Source organism: Lepidochelys kempii, chromosome 3 (genome assembly GCF_965140285.1).
Source record: "Lepidochelys kempii isolate rLepKem1 chromosome 3, rLepKem1.hap1, whole genome shotgun sequence".
In the NCBI taxonomy this organism is placed as follows: domain Eukaryota; kingdom Metazoa; phylum Chordata; order Testudines; family Cheloniidae; genus Lepidochelys; species Lepidochelys kempii.
The window spans coordinates 116,239,820-116,266,122 of NC_136382.1; the positions used below are offsets into that span (position 1 = coordinate 116,239,820).

General features: G+C 39.6%; 1 protein-coding gene across 10 annotated transcripts in view; it reads left to right on the forward strand.

The window, feature by feature from the left end:
- ESR1 (estrogen receptor 1) overlaps positions 1-26,303 on the forward strand; it is a 257,789-nt gene that overhangs the window by 197,014 nt on the left and 34,472 nt on the right. For all 10 annotated transcript variants that reach the window (XM_073337674.2, XM_073337671.2, XM_073337679.2 and 7 more), the window contains one exon: positions 22,500-22,638. In XM_073337674.2, coding sequence (XP_073193775.1) covers positions 22,500-22,638 — 139 coding nt within the window. The remainder of the gene's footprint in view (positions 1-22,499; positions 22,639-26,303) is intronic.

Below are 26,303 nucleotides of genomic sequence, written 5' to 3' on the forward strand. Positions count from 1 at the left end.
TTTTTTTTCAGGCCTTTATTCCAGAAACAGTAATGCATGTAAGTAGTTTTCAGTGAGTTCAATAGGACTACTCACATGTATACAGTTGCTTATGTGCAGCAGAGTTTTTTCAGATTGAGGTCCAAACTGGTAACATGAGCCAGATCCACTCAAAACTTTCCAGGATTTGAAATCTGGTCCCAGACCTGTTTCTGAATTTTGTGACCTGGGGACTGCCTCTCTTAAAGAATACATCTTTTTTGTAACTAGTATTGGCTTGTAGATCTTGTTCCACAGATAACTAGACTAACCTTTTGTTTTCCTATTGCAATCTATATAGCCACAGGAGCAAAGTCTGATGTTAAATTTATTAAAACTTGCTAATATTCTTTCAATTGGAGATTTTTATCCATTTACTAAGAGTTCATTGTCCGTTCAATACTATATATGTGAGAACACTTTTCCAAAAGGATTTTTTATTTTTCTAGTTGAAAAGGATATGAAAAACAAGCACCAGCAAAATAATATTTGATATTTTAAATAATAAATGTTATATGCCCTTAAATTCATTTTTGAAAAACTCTTCAAAGAGAGAGCGAGAGAGAGCTTATCCCTTAATCAATTAAAGGGAAATGCAAGTATGTGAATTGATTATTATCAGATTGAAACTCCGAGACTAACATTTCTCTTATCTTTGCCTGAACTGAGATGCAGAGCTTCTGAAGGAAACATTCATTAGTTTCTTTTCTAAATAAACCATTGCAATAATAATGGTCCTTCCTGAATTTCTTTAAAAATTTAGAAAAAGTAGAGGCAATTGTTAGGAATTGCTGTTGTAGCAACCAGGCAAGAAACTAACAAACTTCAACAGGACTTTATTTTTAAAATGGAAACCTCTTTACCAAGCTGCTGCTGCACCCTCGGTAGCTCTCACTCCACCTCCTCAACTCCCCCCGCTACCCCGTTTCCTGCCCTTTCAGACTCCCAACAGCCAGTGCTCCCAATTCTAATAGTTACAAGCAACATTCCCTCCTCTCTTAAGAAACTCTCCCAATTACAATAATTACAACAAACGTTGTTCTAACCACAGAAACAAATAGGAAACCAAGCACTATACTGTTGACAGAAATATTACACTGAAAACACTGTAGATACTACATAACATAGTCTCTAGTCCAGACAGGTGGTCGTCTGGGTCTGACAGGCCATATCTCCAGCCCCGATTCCAGTGCAATGTCTTGTTGTGTTGTTACTATGGTGAAGTCAACCAATGCAGCCTGGGTGTTGGCATAATCTCCTCTTGGTGCATAGGCAGGATAAGATAAGAAGCATTCCATACCCACCCATCAGAAAGTCAATAGGTATAAGGTCCCTTCTTCTCTATGATTTTAAGAGGAGCTGTGAATTTATGGTCCCCTTTGCATAAAATTCCAAGTTTTTGTATTCTAAGGAAGGAACCACACTGAAACTTTGGTTCCTTAGCACCCCGCCACTTGTCTGTGAAAGCCTTATACTTTGCTTGGTTCTGTTCAACTGTTTTTCTCACATCATCCTCGGTTGGGGCATCAGGTCGTGCCTTTAACAATTGTGCATCCATTGTCCACACTAAGGTTGAACTTCTCCATAGTAATTCTCGTAATGGTTCAATGACAGAAGCATAATTGGGAATGAATTTTGCATACCAGGAGGTAAAACACAAGAAGGAATGTAAGGTTTGCAAATCTGTTGGAGGAGGAACATTTGAAATTGCCAGGATATGATCTGGATCAGGTTTTAGTCTAGCCTGTGAAATTGTATGCCCCAGAAAGGGGAGTTCAGTTTGTCTAAATTTGCATTTGGACCTATTGAGCTTGAGGCCTGCTTTGTTGATGCAGTTTAGTACAGACTGCAGGTTGTCATGCTCCTCCGAAGTATTTCCAAACACGATAATATCATCCAGATAGCACTGAACTCCATGTTGATTCTTCAGAATCAATGACATCATTTTTGGAAGGCACTTGGGGCTGATGCGAGACCATATGCAACACGTTTAAAACGAAATAGTCCCTTGTGTAATAAATGCTTTGAGGTCTCTGCTATCTTCATGCAACATAACCTGGTAGTATGCGGTCTGCAAATCAAGAGTAGAAAACATCTTTGCTCTATGGAGTTCTGCAAATACTACTTCTATGTGAAGAAGAGGATGGCTGTAAATCACAATAGCTTTATTTGGCTCTCTTAAGTCCACACAAAGGTGAGTGTCTCCACCCTTTGTCTGCGTCACTACTATAGGTGAAACCCATTCTGAGGAGTCAATCTCTTCAATAATGTCCTTTTGAACAAGTTTTCTGAGTTCCTCTGAAACAGCTTCCCTGACTGAAAATGGTAAGTGCCGTAACTTCTGTCGTACAGGCACCACATTATTCCACATTTTAACTTTATGCAGAAACCCATAAGCTCAGCCGAGTTTCTCCTCAACCTGGTGTTGGGTCCCAGCTGAAACTGGTGTGTGTACCGCAACAGTGCTTTGCTGAAGAAGATCAATTCATCCATTAACTACCCTGAGATTTAAAGCAGCCAATAAATCTCTGCCAAGGATAGGAGTGCCTTTGTGGACAATGTAGAACTCTGCAGTTACACACCAATCACCAAAAGTAATTATTGCTGGCAGGCAGCCACGTACTGGAATATGGTTTTTCAAATAGCCCACCAAGTGAAGCTTGGGTTCAGTAAGACGCACATCTTTAAGGTAATGCAAATAGATGGAATCAGGTAGTATAGATACTGCTGAGCCAGTATCCAACGTTAGCTGAATAGAGTGTGAATTTCCTGAGGGTATGGCAGAAACATTTACAGTGCACTTTATTTGTTCTGGAACATGTGCAGTAGGGCTTTTGTCCATGCTCAGCATAGTAACATCTGGTATTGTAACTGCATGCACCTGTTGATTGAACTGGCTGCTGCGACATACCTGAGCAAAATGCAATGATTTTTTTTTTTTGCAATGATTGCACTGGGCTACTTTTGCCGGACATCCTGTGTAGCTTGCAAAGTGTTGTGGGGATCCACAGCGAAAGCATGCTTTTACTGTATTTTGAATTTGCTGATTCGGTGGTTTTCCATTAGTTTTCCTCTTGTAATCATTTGTCTGCAGTGATAGTGAACTTTTCTGCAAAGGAGTCACAGCCTGAACTGTGCCTCCTGTATCCATGCTCATTATTCTGGCTTCAGCTGCAGCTGACTCAATCTGGGTAGCAATGGTTATTGCTTTTTCTAGTGTAAGTTGTGGTTCTAGAAGTAAGCGTTCTCTAACAAGAAGCATGGTTGTTTTCTCAATGAGCTGGTCTCTAATAATCTCATCTGCCATGTTCCCAAAGTCACAAGTTACAATCAGACTCCTCAGGGAAGCAATATACTGCATTATAGTCTCCCCTGTTTTCTGCTCACACTGGTGAAATCTGTAGCGATTAGCTACTACATTCACTTTTGGCACAAAAAAGTTCTTTAATGCAGTGAGTGCAGTCTCATATTTATCGTCTGCAAGGGAAAAGTGTAAAATATACGCTGTCCTTCTGCTCCAAGGCAGTGGATCAGCAGAGCAGGCTTTCTTACTTCAGAAATCTCTGTAGTAGTGTTTGCAAGCAGATAAGTCTCAAACATATGGATTCAGGCAGTAAAAGCAATTGGAGGCTCACCTGGGCTTTGCAGAAAGGGTGCAGATGCGTTCAGAGGCAGAAGATCCATTCTCGTCGCCAAAATGTTGTTGTAACCAGGCAAGGTACTAACAAACTTCAACAGGACTTTATTTTTAAAGTGAAAAGAAAAGGAGTACTTGTGGCACCTCAGAGACTAACCAATTTATTTGAGTATAAGCTTTCGTGAGCTACAGCTCGCTTCATCGGATGCATACTGTGGAAAGTGTAGAAGATCTTTTTATACACACACAACATGAAAAAATACCTCCCCCACCCCACTCTCCTGCTGGTAATAGCTTATCTAAAGTGATCACTCTCCTTACAATGTGTATGATAATCAAGTTGGGCCATTTCCAGCACAAATCCAGGTTTTCTTCCTGCCCCCCCCAACCCACTCTCCTGTTGGTAATAGCTTACAATGTGTATGATGATCAAGGTGGGCCATTTCCAGCACAAATCCAGGGTTTAACAAGAACATCTGAGGGGGGCGGGTAGGAAAAACAAGGGGAAATAGATTACCTTGCATAATGACTTAGCCACTCCCAGTCTCTATTCAATACTAAGTTAATTGTATCCAATTGCAAATGAATTCCAATTCAACAGTCTCTCGCTGGAGTCTGGTTTTGAAGTTTTTTTTGTTGTAATATCGCAACTTTCATGTCTGTAATTGCGTGACCAGAGAGATTGAAGTGTTCTCCGACTGGTTTATGAATGTTATAATTCTTGACATCTGATTTGTGTCCATTTATTCTTTTACGTAGAATCTGTCCAGTTTGATCAATGTACATGGCAGAGGGGCATTGCTGGCACATGATGGCATATATCACATTGGTGGATGTGCAGGTGAACGAGCCTCTGATAGTGTGGCTGATGTTATTAGGCCCAATGATGGTGTCCCCTGAATAGATATGTGGGCACAGTTGGCAGCGGGCTTTGTTGTAAGGATAGGTTCCTGGGTTAGTGGTTCTGTTGTGTGGTATGTGGTTGCTGGTGAGTATTTGCTTCAGGTTGGGGGGCTGTCTGTAGGCAAGGACTGGCCTGTCTCCCAAGATTTGTGAGAGTGTTGGGTCATCCTTCAGGATAGGTTGTAGATCCTTAATAATGCGTTGGAGAGGTTTTAGTTGGGGGCTGAAGGTGACGGCTAGTGGCGTTCTGTTATTTTCTTTGTTAGGCCTGTCCTGTAGTAGGTGACTTCTGGAACTCTTCTGGCTCTATCAATCTGTTTCTTCACTTCCGCAGGTGGGTATTGTAGTTGTAAGAATGCTTGATAGAGATCTTGTAGGTGTTTGTCTCTGTCTGAGGGATTGGAGCAAATGCGGTTGTATCGCAGAGCTTGGCTGTAGACAATGGATCGTGTGGTGTGGTCAGGGTGAAAGCTGGAGGCATGTAGGTAGGAATAGCGGTCAGTAGGTTTCCGGTGTAGGGTGGTGTTTATGTGACAATTATTTATTAGCACTGTAGTGTCCAGGAAGTGGACCTCTTGTGTGGACTGGATACACATGCTTTGTGTGTATAAAAAGATCTACACTTTCCACAGTATGCATCCGATGAAGTGATCTGTAGCTCACGAAAGCTTATGCTCAAATAAATTGGTTAGTCTCGCTAAGGTGCCACAAGTACTCCTTTTCTTTTTGCGAATACAGACTAACATGGCTGTTACTCTGAAAACTATTTTTAAAGTGGAAATCTCTTTACCAAGCTGCTGCTGCACCCTCGGTAGCTCTCACTTCGCCTCCTCAACTCCCTCCCCCCGCTTCCTGTTTCTTGTCCTTTCAGACTCCCAACAGCCAGTGCTCCCAGTTCTAATAATTACAAGCAGCATCTAAACACCACAGAAGCACTGATGCAGTGTGTGTGTGTATCTACACACACACATACTTATGTACATGTCATATAAATTCATCCACATGTTCTACTTGATAACTTTAAAATAAGATCTGTGTTCTAGATCTAGACAACATTTGAGGTGTCCCCTATTTAGTAACATTTTAAGGATGTTTGAGGCTTTTTTGGAATCAGTAAAAGTTGTCAAACCTCATTTGATTTATCTAGGTAGAAAATATGGCATATTGCTAGATATGGTGTGGATTTACCAGTAAATAATTTGATTGAACCAATGTTACTTGACATGATTCAGAAGCTTAAGTATAGCTTTAAAGCCAGATTTCCTATCTCTTCTCTTAAACTTCTTCACCTTGCTTTCTGGTTCTAGGATCTTAAAACTATAGGATTTCTATATCAAATCAGACCATTGGTCCATCAGTTCCAGTATCCTGCTTCTGTCACTAGACAGTGCCTGATGTTTCAGAAGAAAAGCATCTCTTGCAGTGGATGCAATAGCAGCATACTGTCCTTGTGAAAACAGTAGTGATAATTGTAAATACTAGTTGTGAGTAACCATCAACAACAATGCACAACCATTCTGTACTAAAACATTGAACAATATTTGATCTGATACGTTATTGTTCTAGTTTATTAATTGTTCTAGACACTTGTTTCTGTTATCTTCATTTTTGCTAGGATAACAATAGATTTATTTTGTTTGGTAAATTGCAAAAAAAATTGTTCTCATAGGTGAGAAAAAGCTACCTTGTAACAATGGACTATTTGTTATCCAATCTTCAACATGGCCTTACAGAGCATTCTTTAGAACAGTGGTTCTCAAAGCCGGTCTGCCACTTGTTCAGGGAAAGCCCCTGGTGGGCCAGACCAGTTTGTTTACCTGCCGTGTCCGCAGGTTCGGCCGATCGCATCTCCTACTGGCCGTGGTTCGCCGCCCCAGATGTTTACTTACAAGTGGTATGATAAAATAAGTAATGGGTTTAAATCGGTATCACAGTTAATGTACTCAGCTTGCCACTGGGCATATGTAACTCTGAAATAAAAGGTGATTCTAGTCCTGAGTGGATCAGCATTCTGTATGAGAAAGCTAGCAGCACATAATGGCATTATCTTGTCAGTAGCTGCTAAAAGATGTACAACGGTAGAATTCCAGAAATGTTCAAAATGTTCTTTTTGTGGCATCTGCTTTCAGTATTTCATTAGAATTTTGATCATGTGATCCACTCTTTCAAATAAACCGCCAGTCTAACTCCTTGCCTATTGACTCCTGGTTGTTTAAACTTAGTTATCTATGTATATTTGATGTTCTTCAAATGGCTCTTATGACTACAACTTTTAATTATATGAATTACTTGGGCAACATCAAATGTTTTATTTGCTGCCCCCTTTGGTCCTGCACCAAGTACAGCTTGTCCTCACTAGAGGAGTGAAGCTTCCAACCCTGTTTGTAATATTAATCAGAGAGTTTCTTTAGGTTTGATATGAATATGGTTCATAAAAAGTTGTCCTAGTTCAGGTTTGAGCTGTGCAGGGAAGTTCCATTGTCTGGCCATAGCCAAAGTTTTCATTCTCACCTGTGAGCTGTCAAATTCGATAACTAGGCAAAAGAGAGAAGAAAAAGCAAATCAAACTTTATTATAAAACAGGACAAGGCAAACTGCAGACTTTTTTAGAACTTCAAAAGTCTGTCTAGGCATTATAAAGCAATATATTTTTTCATAATCATAACATAAATTACCCCTCTAACATCTTCTCTTTTTCTGCCAATTTACTCAAGTTATTTTTAAAAAATCACAATGATTTGTTGCACTTTTGTCTGAGATGACATTCTAATCAGTTTTTCAGCTGTGGTGAAGGATGAGTAGGGTTCATAGGTCCCATTCAGATTGGATGCAGTTTCAGATCCTTATTCAGACTTCTCCTAAATCTTTGTATTGGCTAAAAAGTTAATGGGAACAAGCTCTCTCATGACACTTTCTGTGCTTCCTAATTTCATCCAGTTTGGAAATAATTCAACAACAGTGCTTGGTATTTTGTTATTTCACTTTCCTGTCCTGACCAAAACCAGGAAATGCAGTGGCACCTGAAAATATACATTAAAATACACTTGATATAACTTTTTCTGTAGTTTGCATTGTGAGTAAAATTTTGGGCTTTCACTTGAATTGGGAATCATTTTCAATTAGAGCTGGTTGAAAACTGGAAAAAGAGAAATTTCTAATCTTCCTGAGGAATGGGAATTCAGGTGGGATGCTGAGAAGGTTTAAGTCAGACCCTTGGTGAAATCAGCACACTCCTACAGAATGTCTTGATGTGGTTGAATTGGTATTTTCTAATAGAAAAACATTCAATTGGAAAACTTCCGGCCAGTTGTAGCTTCAATGTATGTGTGGGCACTTACTGTTAACAAATAAAAGGCAGATTTCTGCAGTTAGAATAACTGTGTTGTATATGCCTGCAAAGGATTTTCATTCACCACAAGTTTCATTGGTTGTTTGAGGCTTGGCAGGTGCCAGGGTCTTCAACAGGTCTTGTTCAACAAGAGGTAGTTCACAGCAAAAGAAGCTGGAGCTTGATAGGTGAGTGATGTGTTTTCTGGGTACATGCTGCTTGTTAACTGAAGTTTTACTAGACAGGAAAATGAATACAAATGGTCAGCTGCATTCCAACTTCTAAATCTTCCCCTTATGTATTCCCCTGTGCTCTTAGATTGTGACGCTCCCACACAGCAGCTAAAGTGCTCATGTTATTGCAGTGGATAAAGGAAATTGCTGCAATTAATTTTGCTGTCTCTTTTCTCTTTGATGTGTCCTCATGATTCCTTGGACAATTTTTCAGAGGTTGGATTCTATTCAAAACCAATTGTTTGGGAGTTGGGGGAATGAAACTGTTTTATAAAGATTATAAAAGGATTATTTTCTCATTTATACTTTCTGATGACAAGAAGAATATCTCTAGTTGACATTTAAATCTTACACTTGCTACATTTTAAAGCCCAGATATTTTTTTTCTGCTTTGGGTGACATTTTCAAGCCAATGCAGTTATTTTGAGAGAGAGAAAAAAATATAATATATATTTGGTTGGTATTGTGGACATACATACATGCAATAAGCAGGAGGAATTTTCCAAAATTCAGCCATAGCAAGATTTTAAATGGCTGCAGGTGTCTTAGTGGAAGACTGATTTCATTTTCTAATGACTAAAAAGAACGACCAGACCATGAACTCTGAGGTTATGCTTCATTTCTTGGGTACAGTACATTATGTTCTGAACAGTTTCTAATTGTAGTCTTGAAGCTGTTTTAGTCTTCAGCTGCCTGACAGTTATTTTCCACCCCCTCACCCCCGCTTTGGATTGCAAAAGAATCCACTTTTCTGTTTGTCCCATTTATTGCCATACCTGAAATGATTACTGATGGGTTCAGAGATAATCACAGTAGATATTAGACTGAAATGTGCTGTGGGATAGAAAGCTTAGTAAAGTGTCGTCATCTTTTTGGTTTTACTATGAAGAATAATAATAAAAAATCGTACCTGTCATTTTTCTCAGTTCTTTCAACAGATGGAAAGTGATTATACTCACAAACAGGTGTTAAAAACCAAACTGAAACTTAAGCTTCCAAAAAATACAGATAGTAGATGCTCTAGTGATTTTAAAAGGGAAAAACTAGGCCCAGGTGGAGGTTCAAAATAAACAGAAATAGGCAAAGGCTTAAAATAGAGGAGAATATGGAAACAGAGGTTTAAAAAGGAAAAAAATAGAAAAAGGGATGGGGTAAAATTTTCAAAAGCACATAAGTGACTCAGTCCTATTTTCATACCTTAACACCTAATAAATGGGACTTAGGTTGCTGAGTCACTTATGTGCTTTTGAGAATTTTACCCAAAACCAACATTTTAAAATAAGTTGGAACAACCGAGTTGTTCACTTTTAGATATGTAACAGTAGAAATGAATTCAGTTCATTGACAGATGGGGTAACTAATAATGACTTTTATCTATTTAAATGTTTTTAAACATGTGTGCGCACGTGCATGTATGTCTGTCCATCTCCCCTACCCATCATATGTTTCTTTTACTGTTACACTGTACATTCCTCAGTGCAGAAATGGTACTTTTTGGTTTGGTAGAGAAACAAGAAGAACATAGCCCCAGTCATGATTTTGGTCTCTAACTGCTACTGCAGTAGGAATAAATAGTAAGTAGAATTTCTAAAGTTGATCAGTATTTCCTGAAAGGGAAAATAAGGCAAATATATATAAAAAAAAATCTTATTGACACACATTCAGAGAACTGTCTTATAATACCATAGCACTCTTCATCAGTAGATCTCAAAGCATTTGACAAAGGAGGATAGTATCCTTATCCCTATTGTATATATGGGAAAACCTAGGCATACAGAGGTGAAGTGACTTGCCTATTTTGGTCACACAGGATGCTATTGGCAGAGCCAGAAACAGAATCTAGGTCTTCTGAGTCCTAGTCTAATGCTCTGCCAACCGGTCTACACTTTCTCCAAAGCCTTTCAGCTGCACAGCCTTCCACATGTGTAACATGGGCACCCTCCAGGCCTGTGTCCGTATTTGAGCTTTTTTCAGAAATTCTCTGTTCGTCTAGAATCAGTGCAGCTCCACCAGTGCTAGCAAAAATGGATGTATTAGTGTACGCTGGTCTTGTGGCATGGTGTCATCCAACCTGCTCTGAGCAGATCAAAATAACCTAGTAGCAGAACACCTGTAGCTGGTCTCTGGTAGTGCTCACACCATTGCTAAATCTGTGCCAGCCCATCGGGGGATTTCTGAAAATGGTTAGTGAAGGTGCAGCCCATGAAAGGAGGAAAACTAGACAGCTGTTGTTGTAGGCTGATTTTTGGTTTAAAAAAGCCATTTTGATCATTGTGCATGCTGAAAAGTGTCCCTTTGAAACCTAAAGGGGACTCTTCTTAAAGTTTAAAAAAAGGACCATGAAGGACTCCATTGTAGCCAACTTCATTTTGTTCCCTTCTGTGAGAAAAGGGAGTTGAATAGCCACTTTCTTTTATATTTGGCATATGAGTGATAAGAGAATAGTACTAGAATGAAAGGTTTTGCTCAAATAATGGTCTGTAACAACTACAAAACTAAACCCCTTATCTTAACCTTAGCATTTATCAGCCTCTGATTTAGACCACTGCTGGAACACAGACTCGCCTTCTAGTAACTCATCTAGTTCAGTGGTTCTCAAACTTTTTTTTCGTGGACCACTTGAAAATTGCTGAGGGTCTTGGCAGACCACTTAATGATCTTTCCAAATGTTGTTTATACCATTAGCTAACTACTGTAAAGTGCTTTGGATGAAACCGCTATATTAAAAAAACCCTTTATAATAATTAATGGTTTTTGTTCTACAAATAAAAGCACACATCTCATATTTCAATATCAGTAGTCTTACCTTTCTAATGTGATGGATGTGCCCTCTCTCCTGTGCCTTGGCAGCCCCCAAACTGGGGCTGGGAAGGAGGGGGGGTCTCTCCCTCTCTCCCCTGCCGTGGCAGCCTGAGCTGGGCCTGGAAAGGAGGGGGTCTCTTCCCCGCCACAGAGCTGAGGCTGGGGAGGAGGGCCATCTCTTCCCGGCAGCCCTGGAGCTGAGGAAAGTTGACTCTTTTGCTGGCCACGGCAGCCCTGCATGTCCAAATTCCCCCCACCACCTCTTCTCACCCACTGCCCCCTCTCACCTATTCCCTATTCCCACTCCAAGCCCACCACCTCACCTTACATTTGTGTCTTCTCCAGAGTCCAGGCACCTAATTAGTGGAGCCACACCTGCGCAGCTCCACTAATTAGGCGGGTGGCCCTTCATTCTCTCGTGCGCGGCTGCCCAGGCACTCACCTTAGAGGGAACTATCCGCGGACCACCTGAATGGAGCTCACGGACCACAGTTTGAGAACCTCTGATCTAATTAAATGATAAAACACATTGAATTCTCAGTGAAGCACCTGAACCCACTTGTAGCTGTACCAAACATCTACTAATCAATAAAACAAAGGCTCCCTGCAACTGGACTGAAACCTGGAGTAATTGTACAGTACCAAGCATCCAGGGAGGAGAAAGGAGAGCTGCTCCTGTACCACTGAAGCCAGTGTGAGTTTTGCCATTGGCTGTTTGTTTTTGTTGACTTCAGTGGAGAAGCATCAGGCTTGTGTTGCATTGTGGGCAACCAAGGCCTTATCCATTTGGATTGTAAATCTGAATTTCCTAAGGAAAATGGACAACCTTAAAGGGAAAGAAAGAATAAATAGAGGAAAGAAGGTGATACATTCATCAAAACCTAGCATGAGTCCTGGACAACTAGATTAGGGACACAGCAGAGGCAGACCAGCAGAGGCAGGCAAAATATCGTTATATTTGACTGAACATCATTTTACTGATCTTTGTTATATCAAGATAATTGTTGTTAGAGGCAAAATATAGCAATTCCTTTTACCTTTATAAATACAGTTATAACAAACTCTTACTGGCAAGTTGTCAGCCTTTACTAACAAATAATCTTTAAAAATAACCAATTTACATATCAGAAGGGTATCAGTGTTAGTCTGTATCCACAAAAACAACGAGGAGTCTGGTGGAGTCCAGTGGCACCTTAAAGACTAACAAATTTATTTGGGCATAAGCTTTCGTGGGTAAAAAACCCACTTCTTCAGATGCATGGAGTAAAAATTTACAGATGCAGGCATTATTATACTGACAAATGAAGAGAAGGGAGTTACCTTATAAATACTCCAAAAGATTTTCTTTGGGGTGGAGGGGGAAGTTGGGTCAATGATTCTCAGTTACTTTGCCCATATTAATGAAGGTGTTGTACAGAATAATCTGTGTGCCTTTATTTCATTCCAGCCAGGACTTTCTGCTCACATTTTAAAATCAGTTACTCCCAGTTCTCATATGGTGAAGCTTTCATCTGGTCTTTAGGAACAGTTTGGTTTCTCTTGACTTTATTTGTTCCTTTAATTGATTCACAAAGACCAGAGTGAAGGTGAACTAGATTTCAAAGACAGTTCTACAGTTTGAAGATTTTAGAGGATTGGAGTCTGGTACCTGGGAGCCAGACATGTCTAAATCCTAATCCTGGTCTGCCACTGACTCGTTTTGCAGCCCTGCACAGAGCACTTAACCTGTCTGTGCTCCATCGGTAAAATGCAGTTAATAATATTTAATGCCCTTTGAAAATATAAAGTGCTGTGTGAGTGCTAAGTATTTTTATGATGTTGCCCTGATGGAAAGCCTTAATATATTTGTACAAGATGGTCATGTTAATGCACTTTCTGGAATATTCTTTTGTTAACAAAATGAATGCATTGCCAAATGAAAGTACATTTCAGTCAAATTAAACATTGTGAAACATGCTGACAAAAGCCAGGAAATTAAGTTATGGTTCACACTTAGCCTCATGGTGACCTGCAGAGATATTTCTCCCCCCCTCCAATGAAAAACACGAAACTTTTTTTTTTTTTTTAAATCCTACATAAAGAACAGAATATATAGAAAGATCAAGGGCCCGATCCTATTCCCATTGAAGTCAATGGGAAAATTGCTGCTGCAAGAGAATTGGGCTTTTTGGTCACAATCATACACAGGCTTAACTTTATGTACCTGAGTATGAGACTACACCCATGCAGAGAGTTAAGCATATGCGTAAGTCTTTGCAGGATCAGCTCTTTAATTAGTCAGTTACTAGAAAGTAGTTTGAAAATGAGAAGCACAGTATAAATGCTAAGTTACTAACCATCATTGCAGATTGAGGCATTAAACACTTAAGTGTATGCTTAACTTTATGCATTGTGGGGCAGATCCTGCCACCATTGAAGTCAATGATAAAACTTCCATTGACTTCAGTGGGTCAGGATCAGGTCTGTGTGTTGTCCCACTGAATTCTAGAGCGACAATCAAAGTAATGCACATGCATAAATGTTTCTAGGATGGAGGCCCCAGAAACAAAACAGCCCTTTCATCCCCAACATTTTGAGATAAAGTGAGTAAAAATAAGCCATTTCTTTAGCCTCACCCTTGTCTTAGAATCTGAGTCTGCACTTTCAGTATCTCCCTACCACCATTGATTGTGGCGCATGGATCAGTGTTCACATTGCACTCCCCAACAGTGACTGGGCCGGGGAAGCTAATGATCCAACCAGCAGACCAAATTTGGTGATTAATCCTAGTCATGTGCCACCTGAGGCACATTGAGCGTACGCTAAGAAGACCACTGTTGATAACTTCAAAGCCACCATTGACCTTCAATAATAATAATTATTCTGTATGTATTTGAGTGCTGACAGTGTATTTGATGCTGTACAACATTTACAGGAAAACTCTCTCTTCCTCAAGGCACTTGCAATTCATGGTAGAGAATATACAACATGAGGGGGAAAGCAATGTGTAAAAATCAAAATTATCTAAAGCGATTGGAGCGTATCTTCTCCTGGCACATCTCCTTTTAAGAACTGAAGCTGGTTTTGTTTCTGTTCTGTTCTGAATAGATTCTTATACCATGCTCATCAAGGGACTATCTGAGCACCTTCCAGTAATGCATTAAAAAACTTCTGTTCTTGTTCTCAGCCTCTCCCCAGAAGGAGAAAGGTGTGCTGAGGCACGTCCTGTTTTGGTAGGATTTATTTATTTTTTTAAAATATGTAGGCTCTTACGTATGTATGTTACAGAAGGCAAGGTCAAAGAAACGTGCCTTACACTTGAGTGGAAGGTGGTGAGGTTTCTGATTGTTCCTACCCCCAGGCAAGCATCACTCCTCTGTCTCCATGGTTCCTGGGCCATTGCTGGCACAGCTGGTTTACTTGCCTTGCTGAAGTTGGTCCCCTCACTGGTGCTTGTGCTATGTGAATCCTTCAATGTGGACCAGTGTTTAATAGAAATCAATGCTATTTTTACTTTTGCTCACTTTTTCCTGAGAGAGGGGCTTGCTGTGAGAGTAGTTCTTCCCAGGATGTCGGATTCATCTAACTAGATCTATTTTAGTCTATATAATCTCACCATTTCTTCATGTGTGTGCTGGGGCTATGGTAGCTACTCGTTAAGGGATGTTACCTCATAACCATCTTCCCCCTCCTCCCTCCACCATTGTGTATCTGCCTCATTTCCATAGAGCTTTGTTCCCAATGTAGATGGATGCCTTTTGTACCTGATTTTGAAGGGTTGAATAACTGTTAAACGAGTAGAAAGCAGCTTCTGTTCATGTGTCATGCTGTTTTTCAAAACTTTCAATGCTGCAAATAACAATAGTTTGTTATAATGAATACCAAAGTATGTGAAAAATTGACCATATCTCAGATTTCTCTGAAGTCCCTGGATGGTAATGTCTTCTACAGTGTATGGATTATAAGAGACCTCTTGTTGTTGATTTGAAGACCTTATAGACAAAAGCCAGGAAATTCTATATTAAGTTGTCTCAGCAGGTCCTGTTGCGTAGCTTGGGCACAGTGCGATGGGCTTTGGATAGAGGGGCAGCTTTACCGTTGAATTTCCTGGTTTTTTTTTGTTGTTGTTTGTTGGGGGTTTTTTAAGTGTTTATGTTAGTATAGTGAAGATGAACACAGGTTGTTTTAAGTATTTCATATTGGGCTCGTTAGAAAGTTCTATACAAAGGGAACAAAATCAAGAATTTTTGTCTTTTGTATAAAAATCCCATGTCTTGCATGGATCCTCAAAGAAAGGAGAATTTGGTTTGATACAGCAGATGATAGATGAAATCTGAACTGTCATATGTCATTAATTTTGGGAAGATTTGATGCAATATTTTCATATGTATTATGGCCTGGAGCAGCAATAAGCAAGGGACAATGTCCAGCAGTCAAGCAGCAGATGATAAAAAGGATACAAAGATTATTTTAAATAATTTTTTCCTAATTGCTTTTCTTTTCTTTTTTTTTATGGCCCACTGAATGGCTCTTTGATCATTAGAAATTATGCCCATTGCAGTCTAATTTACATATGAAAAGTTGCCTGTTTGCCTTATTTCACACCAGTAACTGAGGCAGCCTACAGACTGAGGACAATTTATGTACTTCCTTTTACTTCCTGGCCTTAGGCGGAGCAGGTTGGGATATGGTGGGACAACATACTTCATCTCAGCCAGAGCAACAGAGGGTTTATCTATCATTAGAAAGGTTGACTCCCCAGTACTTTGTTCCCTTCACTCACCAGAAATGTTGCTGCTTCTGACATTTTCCCAGGAGTTATTAGTGAACACCAATGCCCAAGAAATTACAGTTCTAGAATCCAGTGAAGTTGGAAGCCGTTGACGGATGTTTATTTACTTTTGATATTAATGTTGGAATCCTAGTGAGGGAAAAACTTCTTGGCTAGTGAGTGGAAAACCCAAAGGGGTTGGATATTTGGTTCTGCTCAGATATACACCTTTGGTCTAATACTAGTTCTTTGCCTTGCTGTGGTTTGGCAAAGAGGCCAAAAAGCTACCCTAAGTGGTAAACTACTCTGGAGGAATCCCTGGCTGGCATTCTGCTAGAGCTGGAGCATACTGCAATTTGGTGTTCCCTGATGGTGTAATGGCCTATTCAGGGAGTATTGCAGGCAAGTGTAGTTTTAGTGCACCCTCTGCTACAAACTGTGTTGGGAGATGAGGGAAAACTGGCCAGAAGATTCCAAAATAGTTCCTTTGTGATTACTTACCTAAGTTGCACACACTGTTCGCTCCTCCTGCCTAAGGACTTGAACAATCCAAAACTCTTTAGGAATGCAAAACGGGCTGAACATCTCAGAAGAGTAGGGTTTCTGAAAATATTTGTCGTATTTCCCATTTTCGTTGGGCTAGAAATAGTGTATTGTGAAATTTTTAGCAGTTCTTGGCCTGGCTAGAGCCTGGAAAGGCAGGGGCCATAAAAAATAGAAACATTAATTAGAAGGGAAAAAAGAAGACCAAAGTTTTGGTTCAGGTTTTGGGCAAAGGTTTAGATTCTTACTTTATTCAAATCACTTTGTCTATATCTGTTCTTGACCCCCCCAAAAAATAACACTGTGTTGAATTAAGAGCCAGAGTGATATGTTCTAGAAGATGGATTGATGGATCCTGGGGATAGGAATAAAGTTTGACCTTCAGCATTACTGGATAAGTTATGGAAGAGAAAAAATAAGAACTGCAAATAATGTATTTCTTTTAACAAGAACTCACAAGACCATTAACGTGATCTTGTGTGAACTGAGGGATGAGGCTAAAGGCTGGTCTTTTTAAGGTCTGCTTGAAACTTCGTATGTGATTGTGTTTTTTGCTTTGCTTTGCTTTGCTTTGCCTTTTTCTCTCCCCCACTGGAGTATGAGTCTTCAGGATATTTATGTTAATGTGGCAGGTGTCACACACTTGCAATTTTTTTAACTAACATCTGTACCTTAGAGACCGTGGTGATGATCCATGATATAAAAATTAAGAAAATCAGATATATTTATAATTGCATCAGAGTATAAACTGAGGATGACTTATTAGTATTGTTTCCTACTGAGAGAGAACGTTTATACGTTTCATCTGCTGAGCCTTTGTCTGTTTTTTAAGAAATGGTAGAAGTTCACTGTAATGATCCTCCTTGTGGTGCGAAAGCAATGAATGGGATTGTTTTTGCATATGTAGACAGAGAGCCTTGTTTGTATGGCTTTCGTTCATTTTCCCCCTTCTTTATTCCCCAAATAGCAGACTCTCCACAATCTTCAGAAGAAGTGAAAGATAGCTGAAAAAAATATGGAATCTTATAATCTTATCACACTACTTTTAAGGCCTTCTGTGGAGGGCATTTAGGTTTGAAGAGCACCCATATGCTTTCAAGTCTAAACCTCTTGTACTTAGTGACGATAACTCGTCCACGATTTCTCTAAGGTATTATCTAATTTAGCTTTTCCATAGGCCACACTGGAAAAATTCCTCCACTGACCCCTTAAAAGTAAAATAAGTAAATAAATGAAAGCTCCTTCTGCGTTGTAATTATGCAGATCTTTTGAAAGTTTAATACCCTTTTCTGCAACCCCCTCCACCAAGCAGTAATGGAGAAAGATGTTCTAGATAACATGTTGTCTGTCAGACCTTGAGGGGGCTGTACATACAAATGATGTAAAGCAAGTCAATAGTATCTTAAAATGAATGTATAGGGTCTGATCCTTCCCTGTTGAAACTGATTGGAGTTTTGCCACTGACTTGAATAGGAGCATGGTTTTGTATAAAACGCTGAAGAAATCTGAATCCATTGGTTTTGTGGATTGGACTCTTAAAAACCAGCTCCTGGCTGGATTGCTTCACATTTGTGTTTAAAACACCCTCACTGTTCATAAGCAAGATGCAGGTATCAGAAAAGCTCCAACAGAAAAGCACAAACTCACCTGCAAGCCTGATAGTGGAGATGTGTGTTCCAACATACAAGTGGTTGTTGTCCCTTAAACACACTGACAAGTGCCCTTTGTCAAGGAATTTGGAACAGTGGAAGAGTTTCTTGCACTCGCAGTTCAGCAAACACATTATTTCTCTTATTCTGAATCAAATTTAAATGAATGTGAATGCATCCGTGTAACAATAAATGAAAACCAATTGGGCACTACATAGTGCTGTGTCAAAACAAAACAACTTTGTGCACAAGCATCTTCCATGAAGTCAGCTTGGGAATAAATTCTACCCCAGCAGCCACTGAAATGGTTGGGTGCCTTCCCAACTACCTTGAAATACTTTCATGGTGACACTTCCTCCAGTAGCAATGCTCCAAATGCTAAATAGAGAAGGTTATGAGAGTCTACAGAGGTATGTACTTCCTCCCACCATGTAGGGCTACTCTCTGTCGGTTTTCAGATGGTGGGACCTGCAAACTTTGATTCCACAGTCTTATTCCATTTTTTCCAGTCTGTCAGTGAAGGAATATTGTATTGCTTCCACTCCATTGCTTTGCAGCTGCTTTAACATGCTCTGCCTGCTGCTCTCTGGTGTAAGGTATAACATATCAGCTGGTGTATGTGACATATACTGCTGCCTTCTACTTGATAGCGTATGGACTATGTGTGTCTGTGTCAACTGGAGCCTGTGACAGCTCTATTTGCAGTCAGAACTGAGCTGATTTTATAGCTTATTATTAATTTGTCAGCAGTGGAGAGGTTTTTTTTATTTTGGTTTGTTTGTTTTTTAAAGCACCAAAATGAGATATTTAGAATCTGGAAGAATTTCACTGTCAGACTTCAACAACATTAATGTAGCCAAAAATGGGATTTTACAAATATACGCCATACATTTTGAGTGCCGGTAATGAAAAAAAGTAATGCAGTATCCCAATCTATAGATCTGGCAAAGTGCTTTATTTAGTAAGCGCTTTGTTGCTTCCTGTCTTTAAATGTCATGTAGACTCGCTGCTAGGGATAAGCAAACTTTTTTCCTAATTGTCCTTTTTCGGTTTCAAAATTCAGTTCAAAATTGAATGTTATTGCTCTGACGTGCGGATGGGGGAGCAAAGGGGGAGCAAAACACAGCCAGTGGAATAAATAGGGTTAAAAATCGAGCAGAAAATAGGCAGAGTGAAAAACAAAGACAGAGCATGTGAGAAATGGATCAGAGAAAAAGAAATTCTAATGGGGGAAAAAAATAAACACTCTATAAAGGGCAGTCTAGCATTGAGACATTGTTTTCTATCACTAACTCTTAGCAGAGGCCTCCCTTTCATTTGAAAAACATGTGGTTTGGGTTTTTTTAAAAATCGAATAAAATAAGTGGAAATAACAGGAAGAAAAGGCTTACAACTCCTATTTTGCAAACCCAATAAACAGTTCACAAAACTTTAAGTTCCATGACATTTGCTCATTTCTAGTTACTCTGTTCCTAAGCAATAACTGTGTTCCACAATAGCAATGGCTGTATTTCTGAGGTGGGTGAAGTTGTTTCTTATGTTTTATTAAAGGATTTGGGAACGTTTGGAATGAAAAGAGCTATGTGAGATGCTATTGTTGTTACTTAACTTATTACGCTGCTGAGTTTCAAAAAGGAAGTGGTGGCTTTGTTTGTTTTTGCTTTTAGGTTGAATCCAAATGTGAAATATGGCTCTGGCTTTACAGGAGTGCCAAAAATCTGGCAATCAAAGTCCTGTAAAACTACCACAGTTTTACAGTGTAGTGGATTAGGACAATTGTAAAAAATTCAAATTGTCTGAAGCATATTCTTTTTCTTAGAAGCATTCCATTGTGGGACAGCATGAAATGGTAGCGATATAATTGGCTTTTAATATGCTGAATGGGAATTTGAAATAATGGTAATCAGGGGGGTAAACTGGAAAAGAAAAGTAGTGGTCCTCTTCCAAGTTATTGCTTACAACCCAAGTACCACCAGCCGGAGGCACTAAAATGAGACACACAACTTACACTAGGTAGTTTTCATAGTCTGCCCATTCTTCTTCTTCCTTGCATACTCTGCATGCAGTGACATCAGGTTATTTTTATCTGTGTTCGTTCTTGCATGCTTTGGTTAGAACTGTGATAGTTAACAATGTTCATGTTTAGGCTTCAGCTCTATTGTTTTAGGCTGTCTACAAATTCAGGCAGACATCAGTGTATCAGTGCACAGTTGATGGTTGCAAAGAGAATGTTCAAAGCGGGAGAAACGTACTTTTTTAAAAAAACGAAAGCTTAGATTTTTAGACCCAAGATTCCATCCTCCAAAACAGGCGCAGCGTACCAAGCTGGCTGAGCTGGCCCACTTCAGCCCGTTTGTCATATCTGAAAGGGACCTGTATATAATCAAGTTCACCAACAATTTAAGTAGGATGCAGCTCACAAACAGACCTGTTTAACACTCAACAGCATTACATACAAATCCATAGTTCAGTGCTTTGAGGGAAAGATGTAAACATATTTTTTATTTTCTATGAACCATATCTGTTGTTGTTTTTCCTCTTTATTTTATGTACTAATTCAAAACCACAGTTTTAACACAACAAACAGTTTGAAACATGGAGTTAAATACAATGCTCGTTTCTTAGACATCTCAGTGTAGTGAAGAGAGAGAGAAACCAATTCTATGCTACTGACTACATACAGTATATTACTTAGAGATTATTCATTTACTTCTACTGAGAATATTATCTGAAAGCCAAGAACACTTACGTGGTTAATAAGGCTGTTTATCATGTAACCTGTGTGCCTTAATGTGCAAGTATGAATCATTTATAAAATCTTTAAAAATATTTCACAGTGGTAAAGATCAGCAGTATGGTTCAAGTGTTCAGATCAGAGTTACATTGTATTGGAGAGAACTATATAAAAATGATAAATAACATTTGTTTCAAGAGAATTGCTATGTATTTTGTATATTATCAATATCTCTCTATAAATTCAGACTGGAATTTCAAATTCAGACTAGAAATAAGGCACACATTTTTAACTGTGAGGGTAATTAACCACTGGAAATTTTACCAAGGTTGGGGAGTCTCCATCACTGGCAATTTTTAAATCAAGATTGGATGTTTTTGTGAAAGATCTGCTCTAGGAATTATTTTGGGGCAGTTCTGTGGCCTGTGTTATACAGGAGATCAGACTAGATGATCACACTAGTTCCTTCTGGCCTTGGAATCTACGAATCTTTTAATGAAGCATATATAGATATGTTATTTTGTAGATGGTCTCTTTTTGTTCAGTTCATGTTGTTGTATATCTTTATATCTTCCAGCATATGTTTTGTCTCATCTAGTAGGTTATATTATGCAACCAATATGTTATTTTTTCCTTTGGACTGAATATAGTGCTTATGAAACGAGCCCAGTTGTCAGACCTGGAAACTGAAGTCCTCTAGCCACAGAACACGTACAGCAAGGGCAATAGTAGTGGATGCTTCTCCTCACTGCCCTACCAGTTTACTGCAGTCCTAGAAGAGACAACTTCTAGGAGTGAGATGATTCAGTCTCCATACTCAGTAAAGTTTGGGTGTATCTACTGTGATGATTATAATTGGGTGCAATTGTTTTGTTTTTGTGATATAAACATCTGTGTACAGCTATTACTCTTACCAACTCATTTCACTCGGCAACCAGATGATAATGGCAGACAACCAAAGCAGAAGATCATTCTTTAAGCCTTTTTGTTCCTAGGGACTGGCTTGCTGCCTTTTTAAACTGTGCCAAGGAGATCTCGGGGACCAGCGCCGGTCCACGGACTGGTCATTGAGAAACACTGCTCTAAGCAGCTACTTTGCTTCCGACCAGTGACATAGGGCCTAATCTGTTTTTACACCAGTATATCTACATTGAAGTTAATTCTGCTTTACATCAGTGTAACTAAATCAGGGCCATAGGAGTTGAAAGGCTGTGTATCTCATTAGTATATCCCCGACTACCCAGACAATGTGCTTTTTTTCTTTACCATTTATTTTTTTATTTCCTTACTGACATTTTCTCTATTATGTATTTTATTATTTATTTATTTGTATTGAAGTAGCACTCAGAAGCCACATTCATATCAGTCTCCATCCCACCAAGAGCTGCACAAACATGTCGTAAGAGACAGACTGCAATGTCTCTGGTGAAGGGATTAACTTACTACAAAGGAAAATTGTTGCATCCAGGAGCTGCAGTTATGCTTTCACAAGTACTTGCTAATATATTTGTAGCACTGTGTCAGGCAAAAGCACAGACTCAACATTTACAAGGTGCTTAGTTGCTCCAGAGCTCATACAACATTTTTTCTACCATGAAGTTCATAATTTTCCAGGTTCTGGTGATTAGAGCCATTATCGCATACTATTAGTCAGTTTTGCTTATTTGTCATATTTTCTAAATGCATGGTAAAAATGGTAACTGCTATATGTAGCTATGTCAGACATGAAAACAAGGAACTAACTTTTTTTTTTTTAATTCAGACCATCTAGAACCCAACCCCAAAGCCTTCTAACACATCCTGTTGTCTGATTTTCTAAATACTTTGGTTTACTAACAGAAATATTTAATTATTATTTTCACACAGAGTATGGTTCTCCTGTAACCTGTTTATTTTTTTCAGGGTTTGTGGATTTAACACTCCATGATCAGGTACATCTACTGGAATGTGCCTGGTTAGAGATACTGATGATTGGCTTAGTCTGGCGTTCAATGGAACATCCAGGAAAACTCTTATTTGCACCTAATCTATTACTGGACAGGTTAGTCTACTTATTATTTATTTAAATGAATGTATCTCTACCACTTTTAGTCATTTTAGCCTCCAGCCATCCCACCTGATTCTGAGATCCCATCGCATTTCATAAACTAAGCAGGACTGGCCTAGTTTGTATCGAAAGAGGGACAGCTAAAGAACGCCACTAAAGGTGTTGTTGGAAGTGGTGTTGGTGATTCAATAAATGGCACTTTTAGTGGTGAGCTAGTATGGTGTTAGAACCTCCTCTCCTGCTGCAGGTGCTTTCTTTCAAAGGAGGCAGAAAACTAAGGTACTTGCCATTTGTAGTCCTTAAAGAGTCCATTGTGCTTTTGGCAAGGGTAGGGATGCTGAATCCAGTGTCCTGACCAGAAGCCATTTTGTTTATTACTTCTGCTTACTAAAAATTCTCCCCTGAAGTTTCAGCCAGTTGTATACTAGTGCTATGTGCAATTAAACGGCTGCCACTTGCCATTTCAGAGGAGACTACTTTTCCACGGTAGAGGAAAACCATATGCTAGACCTCGCTCTGCTTTGTGCTAGTCTGGTTGTGCCAAACAATCCAAAAGCTGTCTTAATTGACCGCTTGAGGACTTACCCAGTATAGGGGAATACTTGGGTGGTACAGCTGCTGCAGCATCTCCTATGCTATCTTCTTCTTTATCCCAGGTGTGGAAGGCATGTTAGATGACAGTAGCTGTGACTGGTGGTTCAGCCAACTGTGACTGCCAAATGTCTCCTTGGGGACTGTGGGCAGCAGCATAATTAAAACAGCTCACTGGATGTTCTAATTTGTTCCACGGTCTGAGCTGTAAAAGTGGTTTAAAGCAGGCCCAACCCTGTCCCCCTCACACACCTTTACTCTCTTGTTCTGGGCTCATCTTGGCTGGACTGGAGGGTCCGACCCAGGAATGCTATAGAAAAACAGATCAGTACCCTGTCAAATCCAGTATCCTGAAACGTAGTGTCTCTTACTACATACTTCAAAGGGAGATGGAAAAACAACTATCTACTTGTGCAATACAATTCTATAGAAGTGGGGAATTTCTTGTTGATTTCGGCTGGCATTAATTTCATGCACTGAAGCGTGAGAATTGACACTTCTTAAAACTTATCCTAGCTAATGTACTGTAAATTCAAGTGCTTTCCTTATATTCATGAAAACAACCATGTTTCAACCCCAAAGGAATGTTTTAAGAAAGATACAAAGAGCTGAAAAAAGTGAATGAGAAGAGAAACAGACTCTCAAACTTATAATCTTCTAGTCACCACAACTAACATTAGAATATACATGTCATGTTCTGGTGAACAGTTCAGACCAGTGAAAGGTGGTGTCACACCTTGCATTATAAACCTGAGTGCCCCAAAATGCTTCTGCTAGTTTTGGCGCTCTGCCTAGGTCACACAGACAGACAGCACGCGCTCCATGTTCTGTGTGCTGTACAGCTCTGATTCAACTACTTTGAAAACAACAGCCTGCCAGCTGTTATTACAGACACACTCTTGTCTTTACCCAACTTGGCTGATGTTAACAGGTGACTGCAACACTTTCCCAGACCTGTGTTTTCTGCAGTGTCCAGCCCTCTCCTGCAACATTCAGATGAATACAGAGATCCGTTTGCTCTTTTAAACAGACAAAACCCAACAGCTTGTCACATTGACTGGAGTTAACATTCCTTTTTACTTAACAACAGTGCAGTTCATTGAGATTAATAGTAAAACAAGTTGATTAACAACAAGAAAGAAGGATTTTAAGTGACCAAGTATAAAGGAGAAAGTTAGAAATGGTTGCAAGCAATGAAAAGTGAAAACATGCATTTAAAAGTTGTGATGGGGCAAGGCCAGATGGCTATAGAAAAGTAGTGGGAGATAGATATATTAGCTCCAGGCTAAACAAATCCCTGGTACCAGGATAAGTTAAAGTCAATTAAGACACCTGTGGCCAATTAAGAACCTTCCAGAAGGCAGGGAGAATGCTAGGTTGATTTGGACACGTTTCTAAAAGGTCAGCTACCATAGCTGATACTATTTGGGTCCCTGGGCTGGAGCCCGGAGTAGAGGGCAGGCCCAGGCTCCCCCCCTTTGCCCCCACCCCCATTAGTCACTGAGACTGGGAGACAACAGAGACTGTGCAAGGGAGGATAGCTTCTCCTCATCTCCCTCGCTGGCTTATGATGAAAATGGCTCAGTAGACTGTGACCCTTGTCTTTAGAGAGGGAAGGCTTACGTGGAGGGTCACAGTGAGCCTCTCAGGCTAGCGAAATCCACCAGGAAACGCAGGACCCATGGAGACAAGGACAGAGCTTTGTCACAAAGTCTAAAACTTAATTTAGCAAAGTACAGGCTTTGTTCATATGGGTTTTCTGACCCATAGTGTTCCAGCAAGATAAGCTGGTGGCTGATTTCCCCACCCTGGTCAGGATTTCCTCCAGAAGCCCCAAAGTTCTGGTTCCTTTGTCATCTTAGGTGAAAGAGATCACTTGGTATTTTCTGCCCCTTCCTTTTATAGTCCAGTGAACCTTTGAAATGGATTGTTTTGAAGGTTACCCCTCAAAGTAAAGTTTATTCAATCTGTAAGGAAGGTGACATGGAGTCTGATGGTGAAGGAAACTCAGTGCTGTTCCCCCTCTCCCCACTAGTGTTTGCTAAAATGCAGATTGTTCTGTTTCCTGCAATCTCCTCCCTCTGCTGTCTTGATAGTACTGATTACTGCTTGTATGTAAACTGAGGTAAACCCACATTCCTTTGTTTAATACAGACCTGTTTCCTAACTCCCCTTGACATGCCTGGTGTTTAAATACATATTAGTCATAATTCCCACATATATCCAGATCTCTTAATAAACAAGACTATTAATGATCAGTGAGTTATTAGTTTTCAAATGATACTTCACAAGGAATACTTTGTACCGAGATTATTACAATAGTGTGTAGGGTGTGAATACCTGGGTGCTGGATTGGGTCACAATCCACCAAAACTATTTAAAGAAAAGCTTGTGAATGTATTTTCCTCAATAATTTCCTGTGCTGATAAGTTCCACAGGCTTATTCCATATTGCATAGCACATTATTAGCATCATCCAATTGTTGCATGCCTTTGGAGCAGCCTTGCTCTATAAAGTTTGATCCAACAGGACTGGTGCAAACCAGAGGATTAGCACTGAGCAATCTGCAAGAAACAAGGTTTTGTTTTTTGTACTTTTAAGCAGCAGCTCAGTATAAATACTAATATATAATAGTATAACTATGAAATAGAACAGGAAAAAGATATATTTATTGCCTCAGAAATAGCCCTATTCTGCTTAAGTTTCCATTGAAGCACATCATCTTTCTGTGTGCTTTGGCATTAGGAAATGTATAAAACAGTTTCTCTGTACGGGGAGCAGGAATTTATCTCTTCATTTAAACTTAGATTTCCACCAGTGCTTATACTGGACAAAAAAATCAAGAGAACAGAATAAAATTTTAAAATAGTCCTTAAGTCTTTGCACAGTAGCAGTATAATTTGTTACTTCAGGAAAGAAAATACAGAATATTATTGGGGAAAATACAATGTAAAGTCCATATCTGCCTTCCAAGAATCCATCTGCTCTACGTTTGATATTTTTCTAAGAAAATTGCAGAGAAACATTTACAAAATAGAGAGCAGAGCCAAAGTACTTCTGATCCTCCC